This window comes from Erythrolamprus reginae, chromosome 2 (assembly GCF_031021105.1).
Source record: "Erythrolamprus reginae isolate rEryReg1 chromosome 2, rEryReg1.hap1, whole genome shotgun sequence".
NCBI lineage: Eukaryota > Metazoa > Chordata > Lepidosauria > Squamata > Dipsadidae > Erythrolamprus > Erythrolamprus reginae.
The window spans coordinates 272,971,084-272,998,411 of record NC_091951.1 but is presented as its reverse complement, the minus strand read 5'-3'; the positions used below and the strand labels follow the sequence as shown (position 1 = coordinate 272,998,411).

Sequence of the window (27,328 nt, the reverse complement as noted above, 5' to 3'; positions counted from 1 at the left end):
TCATTACCAACACTTTGAATTGTGAGCGGAAACTGATTGGCAACCAGTGCAGACCGCGGAGTGTTGGTGAAACGTGTGCAGATCTTGGAAGCCCCACGATAGCTCTCGCGGCCGCATTCTGCACGATCAAGTTTCCGAACACTCTTCAAAGGAAGCTCCATGTAGAGAGTTGTATCCTTTTGTTAATACCACAAGAGATGACAACTTAGCCTTAGCCTGGACACGACTGGACAGGGAACCCTTTACCTTTAGTATTTTCTGACACTTCAAGGGTGATTGGGTCTGCTTCCATAATCAAATCAGCTATACAAGAAGAGAAACAAAGTTATTTTTTCTTCTAATTTGGACTTCAGGCCCTTTTAAGAAAAGAAACACGTTCTTCACAGTTAACACTTTATTAAGGTTGTCAAGCAAGGGATTTTTAGCAGTCCTGTACATACAAAAATAATCCCATCATACAAGCTGCTTTTTTGCACATGGAAAAGAAGAGGGGAAGTACATTGGCATGCACTTGTAAAGATGATTCATAGAAAACTAAGCTCTCCTTGTTTGCTTTCCTGGATTCCTACCCACTTGCAAATCTTCGAATGAAATACTCTGAACGCTTTGCAATAAATAATGTTCTGACCAACATTCCATTCCTCTTCTAACAACGAATACATTCATCTTGGCAGGCATTCGGAAAAATATATGTATCTGTTTCGATGGGCCCTGAAATAATAAAAAACCAGTAGGATGTGGAAGGATATGCATGGTGGATTTTGCCATTAGCAACGGCATCTGTAGTTTCAGATAACTATCACAACGCCCCATGCAAATAGTGTCACAATGGGAGAATTACTGTCAGTCACCTATAGGATGTCAACTAATAGGTTTACTTGTGAAAGCAGTCACTTATATCACATACAGTTTTAAACAGCAGATCCACTGTTGAATGAGGCTTCTTTAGCACAGGGGTGTGTGCATGGAGTTACACGTAATGCCTTACATCAGCCACATACCAATGCACAGTTCTTCACATTTAATGTTTATTGTCAGCTTTTCTTTAGGGGAATGTCAATGGTCCACACCTCAGTCTTAAACAGGCTTGTTCTTTGGCTTCAGCAGCATTTCCTGAAACAGTTTGTAAAATTCTAGCACGCTGCCAGCTGAATCATTTGGCCGGTCTCTGAACGAGATTTCTCGAGTTTGCAAGCTGATTTTAATAGAACACAGTTGGCTAATGAAATATTTCTTGCACAGGAGGCATGGAAGACATAGTTGTTCGGTAGTGCTTGAAACCTTATGCAAAACCAGATAACTCATTTCTTTAGTGGACATTCCAGCAAGACTCCCAGACAGGAAGACTTCATCGCTGGAGAGTCCGAATATGTTGTTTAGTCATACTTCTTCCGAAGAACTGTTCCCACATTTTCTGTTGCCTTCAAAATGATGCAACGAGACCGATTGCCTTTAGAATCAAGTAAATAGTAAAAGGAAAGCTTACTTGCATTAATACAGTTAGCTTTTGGTACTGCTTAATAAGAGAAATATACGTGCCACATCACCGTTGTTAAGCCTAAGCCCACAAAAGATTGTGTTCCGTATCTGCTAAAAGTTAAGGTCTAAATATGGATTGGAAAGGCAGTTACTCAGTGGTTTAATTCATTCTTTTAATATGGATACTTAAGAATCTCTGACCAGCAAAGTGGACAATTGTTCTACATGAAAATAACGGTGCTTGGATGTAGGATTAGAATTGGAGTACAAGATATGTTGGATTCAGGTGTCTTAACTGGGTTTATATTGGTAGTATCGAGTGCTTTTTCAGGAGGCAACTGAACTTTCTTGTTTTTTCTTTTGAAGATGTTTCACTTCTCACCCAAGAAGCTTCTACGGCTCTGACAGGATAGTGGGGAATGGATGGGTTTATATTCCTTGCAGACAGCTGGCCATTTGCATCCTTTTAGAGGGTCATTGAAGCAGTTGGAGGTTTGTCAGATAAATTGGGATGAGAAGCAAAAGGTCTTCCAAAGGGAAAAAAAAACCAAGAAAGTCCTGAAAAAGCACTTTTGGGACAACCATACTTGGATGACTGAGAATCTCTACAGACTTATTGAGTTGTGAGTATTTAGCATTGAGCAGATCCTTGAGCAGTAATTTGTGGGACACTTTCTTCTCTCTTTCACTGTTTCCCGTGACATTCCTCTTGGGCTGAACTCTTTCCGTATGCTTTGTTTGAATCGATCACATCTCACTCACTCCTCTCCCTTTTTTTCCCCCTTCCTTCCTTCAGGCGAACGACCTTTCCCTTGTACATGGCCAGAGTGCCTTAAAAAATTTTCTCGCTCCGATGAGCTAACAAGGCACTACCGAACCCACACCGGGGAGAAGCAGTTTCGATGCCCACTTTGCGAGAAGCGGTTCATGCGGAGCGACCACCTGACCAAGCACGCCCGTCGCCATACCGAGTTCCACCCTAGCATGATCAAGCGATCTAAAAAGACCAGCTCTGCCTCCTTTTGAAGGAAAGACTACAGCCGGGGGCGAGGGGGGGGGGAGATGGCCGCCAGTGAAAAAAAAAAAGCAGAACGGATCAGCACAAATATGTCCACCACTGTACAGTAAAATCCCACCCACCCACCCACTTGCATTTTTAAAGCACATGTAGCTGGAAATTTAAAGATGTCTGTTCGGTCCACCCTGCTGTGCTACCAACCACAGTCTTAAAACCAGTGGCTGTTGGGTGGGCGTGGGGAGTGAGGGTGGGGCTGTATGGGGATCAGCAGAAATAATGCAACTTTTTATAGTTTAAAGAATCAACACTGGTGTGTGGGTGCGTGTGTGCAGAACACATACACTCAGACACACACAACACTCTGTATATAATTATATGTGACTGGGTGATTTGACCTGTGACACCACAGTAGTGATTCCAAGCTCTTTGTGATTGCTGTGTAATGGAGATGTTTTGTTTGACTAATGTAATGCTGCTTGTATTTTAAAAGGAAAAAAAAAGAAAAAAAATCCAGTTTAGTGAAAAACCACTTTCCAACTCACTTAAGTATTTTTCGAGTAAAGCAAAACAAAAACATCGTAGCACATGATAGATGGAATTTCACGTTTCTCTTTCTCAGTGGTCCACCCTGTTCAAGACTGTTAAGAAAAAACAAAAAATTCATCGTTCACCGTACCAGATTGGCGGAAGGGAACTGTACCTTTCACCAAGTTGTCCTCTTTGAGCTGCTCTTTTTTTTTTTTTCCACAGTGGAAACATGCACAGCAACCAATTATGAAACCAAAAGGAAAAACAAGAAATCCGCTGGCATCACACACAAGAGGCCATTCTTTGCCATGTAGAAAAGAAACAATGCAACCTAAATCATGCAAAGAAATGTGACAGAAGTTATGAGACTATTTTATTTTCTCCTTTAGCTGTTCCTAGACTTTCATCTGAAAAAGCAACCATATACTGTACTGTACTATAAGAATACCACTACCAGTGCTTTATTCTGCTGGGTTTTGTTGGAATGAATGCGTAACAGCAGCGACCATCTTGATAAGCTACCACTTTTATAAAAGTTTTTTTTCTCTGTCTGTCTCTCTCTCTTTCTCTCTCTGTCTCTTTCTCTCTCTTACGACTCTTTCTCTCAATGGTGCATTTTCTTCACCTCTTGCCAGAATTCTGTCTCAGCTAACGGAACTATGCGCATTTGAAGTCGGCAGAGAGCCTTTTATTTTTCTTGTTTTATTTTCTCCGACAGAACCTTCTCTGCGTGGACAAAGGCAACTAACACTTACTTTTTTTAAACTACTTTTTAAACAGTCTTCTTTTTCATAAAATTGCAGCTGTTGTACAGAGTCTGGGGAAATAACAACCGAACCAATTGCAAGTCGGAATTCAGACTCGGATGCAGGAGGCGTGTCGAAATATACCTTTCGCGACATAGCCTCACCACTAACCCCTGTACCTTGCAATCTCAATCCTCCAGTATCAGGCTTGATACAGTTAAAAACGATCATGGCAATATTTCTCATCTGTTTTTTCAACGCTACGGTTTGCTCTTCGGAACAGAGGCACCATCCACCTTGGAGAAAAAGCTCTTTGCATCTCTTAGCCAAGCTGTGTCACCTTTGTTAATGTCGGAAGCATGAACCCTGACGAAGGTTGTAATCCATGAACGTTCCCTCCCCCCCCATCTCTCGTGGTGATGGAGAATCATGTTTACAGACCTCTCTCCTACCCCCCCTCTTGTCCTCGAGTCTCCTTTCTCGCGATGGAAGGAGTGGTGCAACTGTCCTACGTAGGGCTAACTTTGCGGGTGAGGAAATCACACGGTAGGCAGAAGGATCACACCTGGATCGGTTTTTGCCCAACTTTGTAAAGAATCTGTACATAACGCCCTTGTAAAGTATACCTGCTATGACAGTATCTTGTTCTTGTTTCATCCGATAGAAAGCTAGCTTCCTAGAAAAATAAAATAAAAACATCTCAGAGAGTAGAGTATTCTACAATTGTCTGTGGCTTCCAGCACTAGAACTCAGTATGCATCAAGCATTTTTTACCTGTGTGGCTCATTATAAAACTTGTCTATGCGAAAAGAACAGCTTTTAAATAAAAGGTGTTGGGGCAATGAACAACTGAATGGCGCTTCAGAAGCAAAAAGGAACGAGTGTTCTTCAGTGAAGACATGTCAGGAAAACCAAGCACACTTTCTACCTCCGTTTCAACTTCTTGAAACGTTTGTTTTATGATAAACCAAAATTAATTTCTGGTGTCCAAAATAAATTGTAGGGATGTTTGTTCTTCCTTATAAAAATAGGTAGCCTGGCTCTTTCTATTGCTCTAGTGTTAAAAAAAAAAAAGTATTCTGCTTTTATCAGTACTGTTAATGCTGCCTTGTTTAATAAGGGTGAGGACTATGTGGTTGGTCAGCAGCTCGCAATGTGGTACTATTCCGATTGTCCTCCCTTTCTATACGAAACCAATCCTCCGGAGCCTAAGCTCTAGACCGAGTCCTACTAAACAGTTTTGCCAGACCTTTACTGTTGCTTTGGGGTAGAACAAGTGCAGTTTTAGCAAAAGAGAGCCCGAAAGCCGAATGCTGTTATCCCACCTTTTGTACAAAGCAAGCTAGGGGCACTTAAATGGCCCTCTCCTTATCAGGTCACAAAGTCAGATAAGAATAATTCGGTTTGGTGAAATGGTGGTTAGGGTACTTGCCTGTCCCGACAGCTGTGGACCTGATCTCATATGACACGTGGCCACCTCCAGTCCACCCGAAGGTTCTAAGTTGGTCCCTTGGGCTGAAAAGTCCCAGGCGGCCAAATGGTGCTATTCATGTTGCTCCCTTGTGGACTTCAGGTCAGGGTATAGAAATGATGGCTTTGCCTTCACACCAGTCAAACCATTTGCAGAACAGTTTGCTGTGACCTAATTTGGCCACGTATATTATTTGAACAACAAATCATAGGAACTGCTCCTCTCATTCCTAAAAGGATTCTTATGGACAAATCCAACCATAGGATGTATAAAACAATGACTTAGGTTTATTTTCTTAACAGCTCTTCCAGCTATTAAAAAAAAAAGCGACTCCCCAATACATTTGGAATTCACCTTTGTGATATTCTAGTCATCACGAGGTGTGCACGATCCTGATGTATTATTTCTAGTATTGGCGTGGCCACCAGTTTGCAGGAAGTAGGTTGGCTGACATGTGGGTAAACCCATTATATGCTACTGTGGATGTCTCCACTAATGTGCATTGAGAGATGATAAACCATCTGGCCTTGCAACCAGTAAACATGTCAGATCATCCACTTTCTGCAAACAGCCACGGGTTTCTCCCGCTATGATGCAGGGTAACAAACTGCCATGATAACTTTCAATTGGGGCTGTCACGCATACCAATAGTTAGGTTACCGCTTGACACTGGCCTTCCTCCTATATTAATTTTAGACAATGTGTGCATAACCAGGTCTAAAAGGGGCTGGTCTGGCATTCGACAGCAAACAGAGTTGTGAATCTTGGGCACGATGAGACGTCTGCATTAAGTTACGTAATATGCCCGATTGGCAGTTGTTGGGGCAAAAAGGAAGAATAAGGTGCTTAATTCTTATCCATTCACTGTTTTCTTCTTCCCAAACAAATCTCTTCCTCAGGCCGAATCAGTTGGTAACTTGAAGGGCAACGGAGCAGGATTAAGCATGTATAGTCTAGACCCTTGTCCCAGAAAACTCTCATTTTGCCGCAGAAGCAAGGATTTCTTCAACCCTGTTTGCTGACAACTGCACCCAGCAGCACTATAATTGTTAAAATGTTTTTAATGTGGGAAATGTGACTCCCACGGTTGTGCCCCAGAAAAGAGACGTCTGGGAGTTTCATGAGGTTACTCTCAGAAGCAGGGAATGTTTCTTTGGGTTTTAATCTCAGCATGCTTACTTGAAAGCCAGTTTCCTTCAAATGAATGAAACTTGCTTTCAAATAAATCTGGCAAGCAACGGGATGTAAAAAATGCTTTTTTAGGAGTCTTCCAAAAGTAACATCGGAAACTACCCAAAGTTTATTAACCACTAACAAAATAAAATCGGATAAGGTTTTATCGGTGTAAGAGTAAGCAGTGACTTTCACTTGAAAGCGCAGTGAAATAGGTTGCCATCTTTTAGCAAATTGGAATTTGAGAAGAGGCTACAGCAGGTGTTGACAAGAAGGAAAAATCCAAGTTCTTGGTGAACTTCTTTGCCAGGCCACTCTGGAAATTCTCAAGAGTGCTGACGTGAATGCAGCTCCTCTCCTCCATTCAGAAAGACCTTCCTAAAGAAGCCATGGCTTTAAACTATAGCTATACAACATCTTTTGTGAACAATTTTGATGACTTCTATACAGGTCTCTCCTGTTTGTTGATGGACTTAGCCCAGTATGCACCAGACATACTTTTCAAATGCTGTTTTATTGCAGGTTAACAAATCTGTAACACTGTAAAATACCAATCTTTACAACTTTAATCCATTTTATTTTTGTACAGTATTCGTATCCTTTCTAAGTTATTTTGCTGTCCTGTTTTGTAAATCATATGAAATTGTAAAAAAAGAAAAAAGAAAAAGAAAAAAGTAGGAATAGGTGTTTTTGTACATATGTATATAAAAATGTCCAAATACTTAAAAAAATAAAATGAAACAAAATGGAAAAGTTGTTTGGGATGATTTGTATCAGAGTTTGATTGCTCAAAATTGGATAGTACAGAAAACAATGAGAAGAAATATCTATTAACAATGGAGTGGAATCACTCTCCCCATTTTTGATTCTTCCAGATCAGCACCACAACTCCTTAATCTTCTAGTCACTTAAAGCCTTTGGAGTTGAAATTCAATATATATATATATATAGGTCATTATGTTGGGCAAAGCTGATTTAGACAGATAGAAGTAAAACAAGCAATTAAAATGGCAGAACTGCAAGATGGATAACTTTTTTAAAAGATTAAAAAATGGTGAAGCAGGGGAAAAAAACCAAAAATCAGACAAGCTTATGGTTAAATCATCCCTAATGTTTTAAGAAGGCAGGTTTAATATGTCATCACGTACACACCAAAATTCAAGAAAATATTGACTGTCTTGATCAGGGATGTCCAATCTTAGCAACTTTAAGATCAGTAGAGTTTAAGTCTGATGAAGGTGAAATCCACCTTGATAAGTCATAAAACTACCAAGGTCAGATACTTCTGCTCTAGGTATTTGGAGTAAAATTCTCACCATCCCTGACAATGGGCCACACAGAAGAATTTATGGGTTTGGATATCAACGTCTGGAAGTCCCCAAATTCTTCATCCTTGCCCTTAGTTGCTGGCACTTGCTAACAAGCTTTTGATAAATCTGTTGCGGAATCTGGGAAGTGCCAATATAAAAGCTTGTTCTGCAATTTCCCCCTCTGGACTACAGAAGTGTAGGAAAAGCCCTTTAAGTAGCTCTCAACTCGAAATTCCAAGGCCCTCTGAATGATATTGGGTTTCCAAGAAAGGTTATTTCAAATTGCACCACAAAAACAATGGTGCCTAGGAGGCAACAGCCTTGTTTTCATTCTGATAGGATAATAGTTTTGGTAGTTGCATGCAAGAACCCAAGGAAGAGTTGTTATTTTGAAGACTGCATAAGCTTTCAAGATCTTCCCACATACTACACATATCCAAGAGCCTCAAACTACTTGATAAATACAAAATACCTGGTCAAAGTATTTTATATATGCAGCATGTTATCAAAGTCAAGGTAGGTACAAAGGGCAATCAATACCTTGACAACAATCCTTGCACCCCAACTTGGCAACTCAATCCTCAAGGTAGACCAACTAGTCCAGAACTAACTCTCACTTCCAAGTTGTATTTGTAAAATTCAGCATGCATTTGGATTGCATTACATGTGAAAGTGTTGGTTTGTTCCTTCCCATCTTCTCTGATGTGCTGGCTGTTCTGTCTGACACACAGAAAAAGGAGTGTGTTGCCAAGATGAGTCATTTATTTTTTAGTCTTGGTTTCTCAGTTATTTTTCAGGGGTTCTCATGCAAGTTTGCAACAACAGGATGCTGCTTCGATAGGGCAGAAATTGCCAAAGATGAACTTTGAATTTCAACACCAGATTTAAGAACAGTCCTCTCCCAATCGTAACCTCATCATTAGGAAAAGGTGGTCTCCTGTCTCATCTTCTTGTGCTATTTTATTTCATACCATTGCTCACTAAGTTCCCCATGGGCACAGAGGCAAGTACACATTGAAGAGATAATCAAATAAAGTGATAATTCTTTATTTCACACATGTAAATAGCTATTGTGACATACTCTGCTGTGTTATTTTTGACTATTTGCAAAGTCAAGGCTCCAAATTGAGTGCCTTCCAGAAGTATTAGCCCAGGTCTCCTAGTTCCCTAGCCAGCAACAAGCATGATCTTTGGGAGATAGGAGAAATGTCCATGATGGAGTGATCCTGTGTTATTAGGCCCAAACTTTTTGCCCATATTTTGGCATTTATTTTGGGTTTGTATTAAGGGAAATAAGTACATTTCACTTTAGGCTAACAGCACCCATTCTCTATTCATGCTTAAAAAAAAATCAAATTTGGTCCTACCTAGATTCTGATTACTTAGTGACATCTAGCATATCCAATAAAGTTCTTTTTTTCCAGGAATGTTTTCCTGGAAACTTAGAAATGCAGATGGAAAAAATTTCTATCTAGACCTTGGGAATTCCTTTCATGGTTTTGAAAAAGTGAAGAAATAAATTGCTAATTCTCAGATGGAATATTTAACTCAAACCTTAATATTCTGTGGTGCCTAATTTATTCTGGTATTCGATATCATTAACTCCTTGCAGGAAAAATCTGATTAGTCTGATTATATTCAAGGGGCAAAGAATGCTGGCAACAATCCATAAGATAACTTATCAACAGTGCTTTTAACTTCAGTAAGTGTTTTCCTACCAGAACAGGACTGGGCCTGAAGGAAAAAATGGATACTTTTAAAATATATTATTACATTATTTTATATGATTTGTTTTCAATATTAGCAACACAACTCATTTTTAATATTTTAAATTTTGCTTTAATGCCTTCATATTTTTGTAAGGTATATTTTACACTTGTTTTAGCAGCCCTTTCCCAGAATAACTCAGGTTATCCATTCAAATGATATTTGTTTTTTTATTTGTTTCTGAGCCTCTTAATACTCGCAAAACAGATGGCAAGTCAGACTAATAAGTCCACGAAGATTGTCATATAAACTTAATATTAAAAATTATCCTAGCCCCAAATAAAGAAGCAAGAATTTTAACACTTCAGCACCAAGAAAGTCAACAGGACAATATGCAGAAGTTTCTGAGCCTTACAGAAATCCTGTGGTTATTTACTCAGAAATAAGCTCTATTGCATTAAATGAATCTATTCACATGTAACTCTAATTTTTTTTAAAAAGAATTTGAATGTCTTATTGCCTCCCAACTCGAACACTGCAACTTCAACGTACAAAGAATGATTCCAAGTGCCTACACGTAAAATCTATTTAATTCATATATATGTTCCTCATATAATGTGAAATGTAAGCTTGCGTGTATTAATATTGTAACAAGAACTCCTTGAATTTTGGAGGCATAAGTGCATCCAGCTGGAATAACTTTTTTTAAAGACAAATTCCTTGTGTGTCCAATCACCCTTGGCCAATTAAGAATTCTATTCTATTCTATATATAATGGCAAAAAATGGATACAAAAATTTACAGAATAAAACACAAGAGGATGTCACTTTAGGGCAATATTTCCTAATTTCAGCTCTTCCAAATATATTAGATCAGTTAGCTGAGAATTACTGTGGTATATGAAATTGGAAACGACTGTAAAAACCCCATACTATAAATTAGGGGTGTCAAACTCGTGCTGTCTGGAAGTCATCATGTAATGTATTACGACTTTTCTTTCACTAAACTAGATGTAGGCGTGGCCAGTATGTGACACATCTGGCCCATAGGCCACGAGTTTCAGTCTTGCTTCAGACCATCACAAGGAATCATAAACTTGGGTCTTCCAATTTTTGGTACTTTCCGGATGGTGCTGTTCAATTTCTTGAAATTCCAGCCAACATGTTCAATGATAAAGGAATATGGGAATTATACTTCAATGATATCTGGATGGCAAAATGTTGCCCAACATTGCAAAGGCTAATTAGGTTATTTTACAGACTATTGTTGAACCCGTTACCAGCAATCCTATTTGCAAGTCTCTCCATCCAAAGAGCTAGAAGCCCATTCCTTCTCTGAAGTTGTAAACAAGTAAATCAGTTTATATCTATTTCAAGCAGAGAGATAAGCGGCTTTCTAGGAGTTCAAAGTGTTGATGGACTTCAGCTTCTATCTTATCTGCAATTTAGCAACTCTTGGTGATATTACTATTTCCACAGGACAAATGTTTCTTTCCTGTTTTTTTCCCCTTTCCTGGCTCAGATTTTCAGAAGTGGCCATCATTGATGTAATTATTGGCCTACATTGCCCGCAGCCAACAGACACTCGCTATAGAGAAGTGCAGTCCCAAATAGTTTTCAGTTAGAAAAGAGGCCTTCCTTTCATTCTGAAAGTTGAGGGAATTTAACCTCCCCCCCCCTCCACACACACTTCCTTTAAAACCTTCCAAGTCCACATGGCATAGCAGATCTCTCACAGACTGTATTAGAGTGGCCTCTGGTGGTAAACTAGAGTCAGTTCAATATTAAAGAAAACCTATAGCAATTTGAGTGAAGGAAATGAAATGAACCGACGGTAATTCAAATTCTTTCCCTGGACCTTCAAAAACTACTCTTGGTTGCTGTAAGCATTCTTAATTTTTGCAATATAATTTAAGATGAACACGAGGTTCCTTGTTGTTACCAGTATTGAAACAGCTGGTTTGGCTGTCTTCATCAGACTCTTACAGTTACACTGTAAGCAACTTGACTGGTGTTTCCTTCTCACTGTTAACTCGTGAGCTGTATAATGAAAGAACACTGTAACTAATCCATGTTGCAATGCTATACACAAAGAGACACTATGTCTCTATCTACAAATGGGAGCAATAAACGCTGTAGAATTCCAGGAAAAGGAAGTGATGCAAGTAAATAGAAAAGTTCTCAGCATAAGGTTACTGTGGAGAAAATTATAAACTTTATCTGTCTGGTCCCAAAGCTGCACTTTTGGATTTTTAGAAAATGAAAAACAATTGATTAGAAATGTCTATATTTTTTGCTATTTAACTCTTTCCTATTAAGAGTTAGTTATCTTATGGCTTTTTTGGTCAGTTCCATAAAACAAGTTTTAAACAAGGAACATTTATCAACCCCTGTGCTCTTAAGCTTCTCAGTATGAACTTATTGCACTAACCATAGAGATATAATTAAAAGGCTTCCATTTACTATTCACATTTTTTAAAATAGGTGAATCAAATGCCTGCACATTAATGCAGGAAAAATAATAATTAAAATAATAATAAATCTACAAAAGAGCAGCTAAAGTTCATAGTTAACTAATGTTTTGATCTAATTGCAAACTTCATCGGCTTAAAATGTAACCTTATAAGGAGGAATCAACTATACTATGGGATGCTAGAGCCAACTCATGAGAGCTGATTGTTAAATTTTCTGGTATTTTACAAAATGGTTGAGAATGGAGCTAAGCCAATGCACATAGCATGTCAATCAGTCTGCAGGAATGGAGCAGGCAAAGCCAGTTCTTAAACATTTGCCAGCAATTCTTTGTGTGCGTGTATGTGTAAATAAATAAACAAAAAATAATTTAGTTACTTGAGAAGTAACTAAACTCAATAACATATTTACTCTTGAATACCCATACCTCTGCACTCTGCATTATATATACTAAACATTCAAATTACAATAAAAGTACGTACTCAGAATTAAATAAACATAGTGTCTCATGAGAATTTGTGTCTCATACCTTTTAAATGCAGTTTAAACAATTATTATTGAAATTACACAGTTCTCCCATTCCTCTATAATATTATCTACTGGAGACGGATCTTGCTCCTTACGTTCACAAAGACAAATTGCATGTCTCTTGTTGACGAATATGCTTTGGATATGCTAATCAAAAATGATTTGAACTCCGAGATACATAGTGGATATTTTTTATTATTAGAAATATCTTAAAAACTAAGTCAGTTTCTATTGCCATATTAACAGGGGTTAAAGAACTTAAAATAAATTACTATTTCCCATATACAGTAGTACCTCTAGATACGAGCTGCTCCACATGCGAGTATTCCAAGTTACGAGCTGAGACGCGAGCAAAATTTCTGTTCGACACCTAAGCTCAAATTCGGGATACGAGCCGAGCGTCCACTAGGTGGTGCAAGAATTCCATGTTTCCAGTTATCTCGGCGCGAAAAACACCAAGTCTAAAGGCATTCGTTCGAGATACGAACTGATCAACATACGAGCTCTGGTCTGGCACGAATTAAACTCGTATGTCGAGGTAACACTGTATATTCAAATCAGCAAAAAAAAACATGTGATACACAAACACACACATATACATACACAGTGTTCCCTCGATTTTCACGGGATGCGTTCCGAGACCACCCGCGAAAGTCAAAATTCCGCGAAGTAGAGATGCTTCCTTTCTTCCTCCCCTTCCCTCCTCCATTCCTGGTTTTACTTAACCCCAGAACCCGCAGGGGAAACGAGGTGGCAATCTGGGGGCTTTGCTGCGTTCTAGGGCACACATGGTGGCGGCAGAGGCTGGAGTGGAGGCTGCGCATCTCAGCTGCTCGGCAGCCTGCACATACCTGCTACTGTTGCCACTGCCGCTGCCAATTTTGCCACTGCTGGGCCCCTCAGCTGTTTGGTGGCTCACGGGACCTCTGCTGCTGCCGCAGATCTTGCCACCGCCGAGCCTCTCAGCTGTCTGGCGGCCCACGTGTCTTCTGTTGGTCGTGGCGGCCGACACGTGGGCCACCAAACAACTGAGAGGCCCGGCGGCGGCGAAATCAGCAGCAAAATTGGCAGTGGCATCCCGAAAGCGGAGGAGCAACTCCCAGGATATTCCTCTGGCTTGCCCGTCATTGTTAAGATGCTGACCAGTCCAAAACGGCCCCCTTTGCTGCTGCAGGCGGGTAGCCGCCCATCCATCAGGCTGTCTTGTGCCTCCGGATCCGGAAGCTCGCCCATGGCCGAGGATTCCTCCCCAAGCGGCGCCGGCGCCAAAAGAAGACGGGTCTGGTGAGGGGGCTGAGCCTTGGGCGCCGCTGCCCAGATTGCACCTCCTGCCGCCGCGGCAGCCATCAGAAGACACGTGGGCCGCCAAACAGTTGAGGGGCCCTGCGGCGGCAAAGTCAACAGCAGCAAAATTGGCAGCAGTGAGTGGCAGTAAGGCTCTTCAAGTGGAGTGTACCAACACTACGAGAATTAAAGGGGAAAGATCGGGAGGCTGGGGAGGAAGCGGAGCTTTTATTTAAAGACGGCTTCTTTAAATACATTTTAAAAACAAAATAAAAACCACGGGTTTTCAAAAAAATTTATTTATTTATTTATTTATTTATTGAAAACCCATTGTATAGGCTTTCCGTGAAAGTCGAACCCGTGAAAGTCGAGGGACCACTGTGTGTGTCTGTGTGTGTGTGTGTGTGTAGGATTTAGAGCTTTCTGGTGACGTTTCGACGAGGTCTCACTCGTCATCTTCAGGCTAGTGCTTCTGTCCTTGTTCTAGGGCAAAATCAGCATACCTCAGTTACACCAACGACCCTAGGTGTTACCCCACTGACTCACCAGGAAGTTTCAACATAGCAGGCAGCTGCTGAGCCATCAAACCACACCCATCCACCAGTATTTATAGAGGGAAGGCAGCTTAGGTCTTGCTGTGTTCGCCCTAGAACAAGGACAGAAACACCAGCCTGAAGATGAGGAGTGGGACCTCGTCAAAACGTCGCCAGAAAGCTCTAAATCCTACACGGGAAGAAATCCGAATATACCAAGACCATCATACCTGTACCCGTGAAAATCTACGAAAACACACACACACACACACACACACACATTTATTATATAAAAAGAGATTTGGCATCTTTCCCTATAAAAAAAGACAAACATATGGAACAAAATGTAAGTATGTCTCATATTTTAAGAATGGTACCGTGTATAAAGTTACCAGTCAAGAAAGAAGCTGCTCCTAAGATTAGGATAAAAAGACACTGCATATTTTATATATTTAAAAAATGCTTGAAATTATCATTCTTTAACAGCAATTGTAAAGACTATTTTCCATAGTTCAGTATTCCATAGTTATATAGAACAGATATTTGAACAGTTACACGTCTTTGATGAACAGATTTGGTGAACCTACCAGTTTATCAGTTAATCCAGAGGCTGTATTTATAAGGCTGTATTATAACAAATTTAATTAAAGCTTTCAAGTTCTGAATAACTGGCAGAACTTTTTTTTTTCAAATTCATCTAAAACAATTGATCACTGATAAGAAAATATATCCTCTCAATTTATCAATTTATCCCCCAAATTGGTATCTACAGTTCTTCAGAAAAAAATAAGCATAAAATAAACTATTATTGTTTTAGCCTTATAAAACATTGGCTATCAATGGCTTTTACAAGAGAGAAATTGTGCTTTTAAGAAATACATTCATTCTTGATCTTTCTAAATATTTTTCTTTTAAAAGAAGTATATATTTTACTGCTACTCATGGTTAAAATCTCCGTCTCCTCCTAAAGAAACCTTTTAAGTCCCACTGGGTTGATTCTAGCATAGATGATCCATTGTAGACCAATAGTATGGTCATTTTTTCTCCATAACTGAGATTCTGCAACAGCTGTTAAGAAGCAAAAGTAAGTAACTTATTAAACAATCTTATTTATTCTTTAACAAGCATACTTGGTTATTAGTTATCATATACTAAATGTTTCCCATAGCAACTGCCTTTTACTTTTCTCTGGTATTGCTATTCTATTTGAATCAATGATGTACACAATATTGCTAGCTAGGTAAGATAATATATGCAGAATAAATTGGGAACTATTTTTTACTATTAATTCCTTTCCTTTATCTGATTTTCTTTCTTCTAATCTGCCACCAAGCCATAATGGCTAGGAAATTCTGGGAGTTAAAGTCCACATCAAGTTAAGTCTTAAAATTGCCAAGGGTGACTTAAAGCTAAGCTTTATATGTTTTTGGTGAAATATTACATTAGATTGTTATCAGTATTATTTTCTAATAAGGCAATTCAAATTTAAAATCAGAAATGGGGATAGCTTTCATTGATCTGTAGCTTTTTATAGTGATCATTCTCAATTATTAGACCAATATATAGTATTATTAGGTGGGATAAAATAAAAATAATAATTAGTCAGTTAGAAAATCTGCACATTGATAAAATTTCCACCTGTCATTTGCAAAAGGCCGCACTACTTCAACCCACACATACACTATGCAGATTCCTTATGGCATTCTAGTTTCTTGGAAATAACTCAATGAGTATGAAGGCGAATATCAGTAAAGAATTGGTAGCTGTGACTTCATATTGTTATGAGCAGATAATACTAATCAATATACACTTTAATATGTATATTAGATGCAGAGTTTTCAGCCACACACCTTTGGTGTAATAAAGAAATATTGTGACATGCTCTTTTTGCAGGCAGTTTCTACCACCACATCAAAGACTCTCCTTTCATTAACTGGATCCATTCCCTGTAAAGAAATAAACAGCAATATTTTTTCTCTGCTACGGAATACAGCGAAGGAAGCTTTTTTTCCCAATGCCAGCATATATACCTGATTTATTTCATCGACGACTCTGAAAGGGCATCTGTTGAGTTCTTGCAAAGCCATTAAATACAACATTGTGGCAACACTTTTCTCTCCTCCACTCTGATGGTAGGGCGTCAGTTCATGAAGCTGCATGTTGCTACGAAATTTGACCCTAATGCGAATGCCGTACTTGTCATATTCTTCCTGTCAAAACACAAACGCCTGTGTTCAGATTATCTTCAGTCCCTGACTTAATCAATTGAAAAGAGAAGATGTCACATCAAGGCAAGGTTTGCACTAACCCTAATTTAGAAGCTAGATCAATCCCTGAGCTTCCAAGCATATGGCAAGCAACAGCTGCACACCTTGATATCAATCTCTATCTTGCTCTCACTTTAATTCCTGATGATTCTGCCTCTGCGGGCCCAGAAAGAAGCCTAACTGGTTCATTGTTCAGACCTGGCAAACATGATTTCAAAGTCTGGTGGCAAATCATGGTTTGTCAGTTTCGATATCCCAATGAAACCATAGTTAAGCTTCTCCTAAATCAGGCGTTCAATGTGGGCAGGGTACTGAAATGTGTAACACTGGACCATAGACAACATTGCCGTCTTTCCCCATGCCACCCTAGTCTCTATGCTGCGCTTAAGTGTCAATCCTGCAGGAAGACTTCGCTCATGTGAATGTAAATGAAGAATGAGATTAGGGAACCAGGTGATGAAGCTAGTGTGCCCTTTACACCATTTGCTGAGCAGGCTTCTATACATCTAAACCTCAACATGCAACATTTCATTTAGTGACCATTCAAACTTACAAACGGCACTGAGAAAAATGATTTAGGACCATTTTTCACACTTATGATTGTTGCAGCAACTACAAGGTCATGTGGTTTACATTCAGATGCTTGACAACTGATTCATATTGATGATGGCTGCAGTGTCCCAGGATCATGTGATGGCCTTTTGTAACCTTCTGACCTTCTGTCAATGGGAAAGCCAGATGGACTTGACAACAGTTGTCACTAATATCACAACTGTGATGATTTGCTTAACAACTTTATTGTCGTAAAATGGGGCAAAACCCATTTAACAAATTTCTCACTTATCAACCATTTTGAAATCAACTGTGATTGTAAGTCAGGAACTACCTGGATTAACAATAAATAAAATAAATACATATTTTGTATATTGTTCAAATGCTCTTCAAACTAATCTTTAAACTCCTTCTGAACAATAAAAACATTTCCCTATTTGGCACAATTTCCAGAACAAATACTTCCTTTATTTTTCTTTTATGTGGGTGACTTAAGTTGTTGCTGGGGCAACAGAACGGGGAAGAAGTGTTGGCACTGTTACTAGTGTTTTCTTCACCTGCTAAAGGAAAATCCAGCATGGAAAAATAATTCACCTTGCTTCTTATCAGAACCAGATATCTCACTGGGTACTCTTCTCAAGCAAGTCTTATGTCAGTCAGATGGTTTGTAAATTTCCTAGCAGTTCCTCCAGCAAAATAAAATGAAAATTGTGCCAAAATGCGATATTTTTCTTCAGAAGAGCAGACTGCTTATTTCTAACTCTGGTTTTCTGAATTATCATCTGTGTACAGTATTCATATACTGTATATGAATTATTTGTTTGTGCATAACCCTCTTTTATAGCAGAGGTGAACTTTTTAATTGGAGACAGGAGCCTACTAAGTATGAATGGAATGCTGCTCTTGCCGGGTCTATGACAGCTGGCCTTGACCAATTCGCCACAGCCAACTTGCAGTAGTAGCCAACTTGCCATGGGACAACTAAGCCCAGGACAATGCAATGCAGGGTTAATTCTTTTTATTATTCATTGAAGTATTACAAAAGCTGGCAATCACAAGAATGATTTCCTTTGATACAAGAGATAAAATAATTTTGATGAAAACGTGGTCAACAAAAAATAAAAAGAACTAAGTGAATATCACAGCGAGGTGTCCTAAGGGGATTGGCCATGGCAAGTTGTCCTACAGCAAGCTGGCTGCAGAAATTGGCCACAGCAAGCTGGCTTTGTTGAGCTGGCCATGATGAGTTGTCCCATTCCAGTTGTTGCCTCAATGCCCTTAAGGGAACTGTAGGGTAACAGATACTCACAAAGTACTTGAGAGGGGAAGGAAGATGGTTTCATGAATACATGCTTTACTACTTGAAGATCCAGCAGCCTGTGCGTTTTTATGCTATGTATGGGTTGATATAAAGTTTTTTTAATGACCGGGGGCAAATAACACAATTAGTTTAATACTGGGCCTAGAACCAATAAACTCCTCGCTCATATCTATTGATGAGGTCAAAAACCAGACAAAAGAACTCGTGAAACTCTATAAACCAAAAACAAAATCTTCAGAGCTTCATCAAGTTTTGCCTTGTGATAAAATGAGATTATCTCTAGATTCTCAATAAGCAGGTATTTAATTAATTACTACTTGTTCAAGGCTACCTCCCTATGGCTATAGGAAACATTTCAGTTAAATGGACACTAGAGTTGATAAGTTGGTAAGCTGACACCACAATTACAAAATTGTATCAGAAGCACGTCACAATTTGAATAATTTTTGATGTCTACAAAGGTCAATTCTTTCATCAAATGATAAGATAGGAAGATTGTTTTGACTATTCAATGGACAAATTACCGTGATGAGACCTCTCCCATTTATATCCATTCTAAGAAGCAGACAAAGATGGACTTTAATAAAAAGAATTGGGCCATGTAATGCATATCCCAGTACAGAAGTTACCCTGGACATCTAAAGATTGTAAAATTCTTTCTAATAGTATAGGTGACAAGGAGAGTGTTACCAAGAAAATTATGTCAGGAAAAAAATCAGCAGCATCAAAGACAGACATCTGGATCCTCTGTATATCTGGTACAGGATTGAACATTAAAAGCTCAGAGTTCCCAACAACAGCAACCCTATGTTTAGTTTCTCATGATAAAAAACAAAGTGTACTATGGCATTATTTCCAAGACATATGTGACAGTGTTATGAGAATTACAGACTGATTTTAGGGTGATGGCAAAGGAAGTTAAAATGGGTTGAGATGGAAAAATGCTTGAGAAATCATTCTGTGTCAGCTATGAAAACACCAACAAATTCTGCCTGGAGCAATGGCTGGAGTAAATGGCCATGAGGTAAACTTTTACAGACAATAGGACTAATTTTCAATACTGAAAGGTGAGAAGAAAACATGACAGAACTTTGGCTGTCTGTCACTGAACAGGGCGTAAGAGATTAATTGTAAGTAAGACCAGTGTGGTGTCTGCTGTGAAACTAGAACAAAGGAACCACACAGTGAGATAGAGGGAATAGAGATTTGGTGATAAGTCTTTCCTTTTGCTCTGAAGTACAAAATCTGCCCTGTTGGTAAATACAGTAGATGAACGTTCTGTGAAATAGATGGAACAGGTTTGATAAGCTCAATCACCAAAATGCTATTGGGAAATTAGCAGAGCCACCTGGTGGTGATAGCAGAAAGGAAGACCAGTAGAAAATCAGAGGGTACAAAGGTGAGGAGTTGTGGAAAATCTATATATACAGAGTGATGTCCTGGTCTTAAGGTCAGATCACAAGCACCTTGTAGGAATCATGATTGCACACCCTGTTCTGAGGTAGAATTGGCTCAACAGACATCACTGCTAGTTATATGGATCACAAAAGTCATAATGGCATTTTAAGATGCATTACCATATTTTTCAGAATATAAGATCCCCACCACCACCAAAAAAATGGTGGAAATGTCAGCATGGGTTATACACTGAATACAGTCATTTTTGGCCTCCTGAACCCCTGCCCCCTTGTCTCATTTTTGCAAAGAATGAGTAGACAAAGAGTTTGAGAGGCCTGCAGCGTGGAGCTTGGGAAAGGCAAAACCACCATTTTTTGGGGGGGAAATGCTGGAAAAGGGTCATTTTTCTTTAAAAAGGGGGCATTTTTGCCTTCCCCTAGCCCCCAGGAGCTCTCTGCAGTTCTCCCAAAGCCTCTGCTCACCCAGTTTTTACATTTTTTGCAAAAAATAGGGCGTGCAGAGGGTTTGGGAGGTGTGCAAAGTGCTCCTGGGGCTGGGGAGGATAAAAACTATTTTTCTTACTTACCTCTTACTTGGTGCATTTTATAGTCTGAAAAATAAAGTAATTCTAAAAAAGAGCAGTACCTACAGTAAAGTACGGAATAAGCAATAGGTGGGAAAAGATGACTGAAGTAGCAATAATCCTACTTTCCCCAAGATAGTATCTTGGGGAAAGATATGTTATTGCTGAATTATAATATCCCAGGAGGAGGAATTGAGATGATGTACGAGGGTCACCCAGAAAGCAATGCACCACTTTTTTTTTCTCAGCCTACAATAGTACAAATGCGAAACTTTAGATATACATTATGTGAATTGTCAGGAGTGCTTGTGTAAATTTTGTGTTTCTTCAGACAGCTGCAGCAGTATTTTGAAGTGGCATCTGTATGTGATGTACGTTACAAGCAGCGTGTCATCATTGAATTTCTCACTGCGGAGAAAGAAACTGTTGGGAACATTCACAAATGTTTGTGTAGTTTATGGAGAATCTGCAGTCAACAGGTTAGTTGCTGGGCACAGAGGGTGAAGCCATTAGAGGTGATTCGCACAGTGCAGAAATGGCTTTGTGACCCGAACAAGGAGTGGTACCGACAGGGGATACATGCCCTTGTGTCTCACTGGAGGAAGGCCACAGAATGGCATGGAGATTACGTGAAAAAATAGGGAGTGTAGGAGAAACATCATCCTTTCTTGGGTTCAATAAATAATTGTTGAAGAAAAAAATGTGGTGCATTACTTTCTGGGCAACCCTAGTAACAGAGAGATAAACTTATTGTTTCTCTTTTTAAAGACAGATTTAGACATCCAGCAGCAGCCTCTTGTTTTTGTGTTTCTTTGGTCCCAGCAGTGTTTCAGTTAATCAATCCAATGAGATGCAAAGGACTGTTAGGCCAACCCGAGGGATGATATTAAAGCTATGTGCCAGGCAGATAATGGCTGTTTAAGGCCAAGAAGAATGTGCCCAGAGATTCTAAGGAATCAGGCACTACTGCTAAGAAGGTTTGGGGGAGTCTTTGATCAATACCACAATCTGCACTACTTTTTATTCTTAAGTAATCAGAAAATTTGCTATGATTAATGAACTTTTTCTCCCAAAATGAAATGCTTATTAATATGACAGATAGTTGATAACAAATAGCACGTGTATATTCAAAGTATTTCTATGAGTACTTAGGGATTCTCCCAAGAGCTTCTTATTGCTATATAGGGGCTAAAAACATTCTTTGTGGAACACAAGTTTTGATTTGATAAGCATACTAATGTCATTAACACCTGTTTATTTATTCATTGTATTTTTATGTTAACATTTCTTTTTCAACTCAGGATGGCTTATATGAACAATTCTCAAATTTTCATAACCTTAATAACATAGAAATTTGATGAAAGAGGCTGGATAGTGTCTCCTAGTGAATCCAGCCTATTAGTGCAGAGGTGGGCAACCATGGCAACTTTATGATCTGTTGGACTTCAACTCCCAGAATTCCTGATCGAGCCTTGCTACAATCATATATTGTAGCTGCATCTATTTATTTTGCTCAATAAAACTCAATTAGGCAAAATGTGAGCCGGAATATATTCGGATTACCCTATTCCTTTCAGTGCGCTCTATGCGCCATTATTTTTTACTTATGGCAAAAGCAGCCCACTGATGCCCCATAGGTGTTTTAGAATGCAATCTGAATCAATTCTGCCAATATGGCCAGAAATATGTAGAAAATATCGTCCAAAACATCTGTCCCCAAATTGATGTTCTAAGTAGAGCTCTGTTAATTTTTAATGTAGTGAGTATTCAGTGTTGCAGTTGAAATCACTATTAAATTGCATTGTGTCCACATTTTTCACAGATTTTATACGTGGACTGCCAGAAGTTAACTAGGAATATGATAATTTTATTTTTTTAACATTATATATCCTGAGGAAACAAGCTATTTCCTTGGATAATTTTTTCCCTAAATGATAGTATACAAAGCTGTAACCTCCCCTACCCCTGTAATTTCTGGAGTATAAGACGCACCCTAACTTTGGGGGAAGAAAATAAGGAAAAAATCTACCAACCTTCATTTGGCTAGCATTCTTAGTCTTTTCAGCTTCAGCACATTATTTTATCTCCTAGTTAGGGCTGAAAACCCCTTTTTCATAGGGAATAGGAATGAAAACAACCGCGCAAAGGCTTAGGGCAGAAAAAAACCTTCCTTGGAGGGAGTAGGAAGCTGGAGATATCATTAGCACCTAGTTAGGGCTGAGGGGGGGAAGCTCAGGAAAAGCTACATTTGGAGTATATGATGCACCCAAATTTTCAGCCTCTTTTAGGGAAAAGGTGTGTCTTATACTTTTAAAAATATGGTATGCATCCTACTGCCCACTGTTTAATTGAAAAGCCATAATATTATGCATATGGAAGGTCTTTTTCCTCTTTAAAGGAATGCATCATTTTTATAATCATACTTCATTTTCGGCATGAAGGTCGATCTCTCCGGCACACTGCATAGAGCTAAAAAAACTGCTGAACTTTTCATTTATTTGGTCAATCATCTTTTTCAAAGGGTTCAGCCAACTTTCCTTAACCTAATAAAAAAAAAAGATTGGTCACAACAAAAGTGGCAATACAGATTCCATCACCAGTAGGACAGAATATGCCAGAACAAAGTATTCAATATATTACTAATTAATAGTGGCCTTAATTACTTACCTACTTACATAGTGGTCAGAAACTACAGATGTATCCAGGCTCTGAATTGCTTTTTTCAAACTAATACATTCATCGATATTGTTCCATGGAAAGTAAATGTCGGCTGTGTTGCCTTTCATCATGTTGATTCTGCATTTTCACATCACACCTTAGTAATCTTCATGGGCATCAATGAATATCACCATCAGGCTAACTTATTTTTAAGTGGCCACTAGGAGGTGAAACTCCCATCCTATCATCTTTAGTTGCATTGACATACACAAGACCATACTTCTCAACTTTGCTGTTCAGTTGGCTGCCATCATTTCCAATCCTCCCACTACCGAGGATGAAGGCTAAGATTGCCACATTATGGCGGTTTCATGTTAATTTTGGAATCAATGGTTTTGCAATCAATCTGTAAAATATCTTCAGAGCAGTTCGGCTTTAACAGCTTTCGAAAAGGCATTAAAATTGAAATCCATCCTGGCTTCAGGAAGCAAGCTGAAATGCTTGGGTAGACAATTATAATTTACCTTATTTGGTTCTTTTGGCTTTTATTTATTTAACAAGGAGCAAAGTGGTTCATGTGGTTAATATGGTGGGTTGGAGGGTTAACCAAGTCCGTGTTCAAGATCCAAGTGCTGCCATAGGGCAGGGCGACCTCCCACCTTTCATTCCAGCTCTTGCCAGGGACATGAGAAGAACTCCCAACTGGGCAACAGTGATGTCATTAGATAATCCTTTGAACCTGCACATCTACTATCTATCTATCTATCTATCTATCTATCTATCTATCTATCTATCTATCTATCTATCTATCTATCTACCTACCTACCTACCTACCTACCTACCTACCTACCTACCTACCTACTCATCCATCCATCCATCCATCCATCTATCTAGATTTACCATATTTTTCGGAATATAAGATGCACCTGACCTCTTGCATCTTAAAAGTGAGTGGAAAATTAGATATGTCTTATAGACCAAATACAGGAATTTTTGTCCTCCCGAAACCTCTGTGTTGCATTTTCACCCTTCCTGGCCCCCTCAAGAACTCTGCAGTTTATGCCACAAATGGGCTCTGCAGAGCACCGCAGAGTGCTTCTAGGGACCGGGAAGAGTGAAAACCTGATGTGTGGAGACAAAAAACTTTTTTTTCTTGTTTTCCTCCTGTAAATTTAGGTGTGTCTTACAGCCCAAAAAAAAAGGTATTATTTATTTGAATTTATATGGCTGCCCACCTACTACAGTGACAATCAAGAGGCTGTGAGTTTGACCCTAGATAGCAGCAGATATTTCTCTCTCTGGGTGCATTGAGTTAGTCTGCTGAAACTCTACGTGTGTCAGGAAGTGATATCTCCCCCGGGCCTATATAATTTATGTATGGTATGTTTGTATGTATGTCTGCTTAAAAATGGGTTTTTTAAAATATTTTAAATTGTAAATTATTAGATTTGTCATGAACTGTTTTATTGTGTTGTGAGCCGCCCCGAGTCTACAGAGAGGGGCAGCATACAAATCTAATAAATAAATAAATAAATAAATAAATAAGGGCATCCAGCCAGTAAATGCTCGAGCTCCATTCAGTCACCCAGACTCTACCCCGATGCAAGATATTAGAGTCAGTCAGTCAAAGAAAAAAATGGCCATGCGCTTAAGTCTCTGGGCAAGTTACAATTTTTTTCCTATGTTTTTATATTTATTTGTTTATGAATTCAATTTATATAGCCACCTGTCTCACCAAAAGCAATTCTGAGAGGCACACAACAAACTACACAACAATTTTACAGCCAATGATTATTTATGCTGCATCTTATAATGCAATTCCTTAATGGATATTTATTTCAGGACAAAAAGAATAGCGAAACAAAAAAGAGTAATACCTGTGAAATATTTTGCCTATAGCTGTCCAATTCCTTTTTCTTTTCCTCCAGTTCTGCTGTCAACTCTTCTATTTCTTTAACTCTTTTATTATACTCTTCAACAACCTGGCAACAAAAGGCTGCTTTGGTTAAACGGGATTATCATTTGAATGGGCAATGGCAGAACATTACCTATCCACATCTAAAGTAAAAATACTGATTACTTTCTCACACACCAAGATTATATTAAACTTGGTAGCTTTGTTGCATATCATTATCTCAAGTAAGAAGAATGCAAGGCTATGAGGGTCTAGCTATACCTAACATTGACTCCCCCTGCCCCCCCCCCTCAAGCCAAATCAGCGGCTCCGGGCTTCTCAAAGCCATAAGCCAGGAGGCCTCCCCCTGCCCCTCCCACCCAGCACTGGCTTGAAGCTCTCCCTGCAAGGACAAACCTGCCCCCTGAGGAGGCGAAGCGCTTGGTAGGGAGGGGCAGGGGGAGCGACTCTGGACCCAGGGGCTTGCCCCCCCTCCCCCCCTTCCTCCCAAGCGCCTCGCCTCCTCAGGAGGCAGCTTCGTCCTTTCCGGGAGAGCTTCAAACTGGCGCTGGGTGGGAGGAGCGGGGGGAGGCGTCCTGGCTTCGGGCTTTGAGAAGCCCGGAGCCGCTGATTTGGCTTGGGGGGGGGCAGGGGGAGCGACTCCAGACCCAGGGGCCTGCCCCCCACCCCAAGTGCTTCGCTCAGGAGGCAGCTTCGGCCTTGCTGGGGCAGTTTCAAGCCGGCACTGGGTGGGAGGGGTGGGGGAGCCGCAGATTCGGCTTAGGGGGACCAGGGGGAACAACTCTGGACCCAGGGGCCTGCCTCCCCTCCCTCCCTCCCTCCTAAGCGCTTTGCCTCCTCAGGAGGCAGATTTGTCTTTGCCGGGAGAGCTTCAAGCCGACCTGGGTGAGAAAGGCTGGGGGAGGCGTCCTGGCTTCGGGCTTTGAGAAGCCCGGATTTGCTGATTCGGCTTGGGGGGACAGGGGGAGCGACTCTGGACCCAGGGGCCTCCCCCCCCAAGCGCTTCGTTGAGGAAAACTTTTAGGGAGGGTGGTGCCCCGTTGCTTGACAAGCCGCAAGGCAGCTTCCCAGCGTGTCAATCCACCAGGAGGCTCCCTCTGGGCAGTTTGCACTATCTCCCCTCCTCTCCCCCCCCCCCCCCCCCCGAATAGGATCAGAATTCCGGCAGTAATGAGGCAAAAGGGGTGATTTTTGGGCTTGCACCCATTAATCGCTTTTCCATTTATTCCTATGGGAAACATTGTTTCGTCTTATGAACTTTTCACCTTATGAACCTGGTCCCGGAACCAATTAAGTTCGTAAGACGAGGTACCACTGTATTGCGAAGAGATAACTTCCTTTAAAGTTAAACTGGTATCTAGTAAATTGAGTTTTTTTCCTCATTTCCTATCCTGTTTTTTCTTCTTCATTGTTAAAAAACAGCAGCACAGAATATATCTGATCTTGAACAAATTATTTAAAATTCTAATGGTATTTACAACATATTATTCCTGCTACTTAGCTGCTGCTGACAAAGACAGTGATTATTAATTTCCACATAATATGTTATTATGTAATACTGGGAGTACATACTGAAGCATTGAGGCCTGTGAAACATGAAGCTCTTGTTTTCTCCTCATTCAGCAGAGCATCGATTTCATCCACTGTACTTGGAAGGTCCAGGAATGCCTAAAAAGATTGCATTACATTTATGTAAAATAAAATAATTACTCTGCACAAGCATCTGTTGATGTTTAGTAAACTCCTTTATGCATGCACGGCCTTTTTGCTAGCAAGGCCCAAGCTGCTTGAGTCTAGATTGTGTCTCCCTGCTTTGAAACAGATAACCTTTCATAAAGATGGGATGGCAGAAGGGAACAACCATGATAGACTTTCATTACTCGCATCAAAAAAAAGGGAGGGGAGCAGACATGGATTTATTGTAGCATTCCATTACCAAAATCCAACTTCACGTTTTCTCTATTGCTTGAAGTGAAAAGGTTCCCATAATTGTGCAATGTACCATCCAATGCAGCTTTGGTAACATGCTATTATCCAGTTGCAAAGAAAGCTGTCATGCTTCTTACCATGTTTTTCAGAAAATAAAGGGACATAGTAGTGAGCATGATAACTGGCACTGTGAATTTCTGATAAGCTATTGATTATATGTTAGGTTACCAGCTAGATGTTTTTGGACTCTGGCTGCATATACAACAATGCAATTACTCAATAGAATCATGATTAATAGAAAAATAAATGGGTGTTTGTGCAAGAGAAAATAGAAAAATAAAAGGGCATTATTTTGCAATAGTGCCTACAATATTTCAAGGAAATTTTCAGTAGACAAGGAATAAAATGAATTACATCACCTTTCTTTGCCCAAAATCTAAATGGTTCCAGTGACCAA

The 27,328-nt window shown here is 39.8% G+C and overlaps 2 protein-coding genes across 4 annotated transcripts in view; one reads left to right on the top strand and one right to left on the bottom strand.

The window, feature by feature from the left end:
• Positions 1 to 7,161, top strand: part of KLF9 (KLF transcription factor 9) — a 45,618-nt gene extending 38,457 nt beyond the window's left edge. For both annotated transcript variants that reach the window (XR_011558313.1, XM_070742654.1), the window contains one exon: positions 2,276 to 7,161. Coding sequence is in view for 1 of the 2 variants with exons in the window: in XM_070742654.1 (XP_070598755.1) it covers positions 2,276 to 2,505 (230 nt within the window). In the remaining variant the exon portion in view is untranslated. The remainder of the gene's footprint in view (positions 1 to 2,275) is intronic.
• A 5,445-nt stretch (positions 7,162 to 12,606) lies between these two features.
• The window catches only part of SMC5 (structural maintenance of chromosomes 5), a 64,613-nt gene continuing 49,891 nt past the window's right edge, over positions 12,607 to 27,328 (bottom strand). For both annotated transcript variants that reach the window (XM_070742651.1, XM_070742653.1), the window contains 6 exons: positions 26,515 to 26,610; positions 24,905 to 25,009; positions 22,793 to 22,912; positions 16,279 to 16,458; positions 16,099 to 16,194; positions 12,607 to 15,316 (listed from right to left, as the gene is read on the bottom strand). In XM_070742651.1, the coding sequence (XP_070598752.1) occupies positions 15,194 to 15,316; positions 16,099 to 16,194; positions 16,279 to 16,458; positions 22,793 to 22,912; positions 24,905 to 25,009; positions 26,515 to 26,610 (720 nt within the window). In that variant the 3' untranslated portion in view covers positions 12,607 to 15,193. The remainder of the gene's footprint in view (positions 15,317 to 16,098; positions 16,195 to 16,278; positions 16,459 to 22,792; positions 22,913 to 24,904; positions 25,010 to 26,514; positions 26,611 to 27,328) is intronic.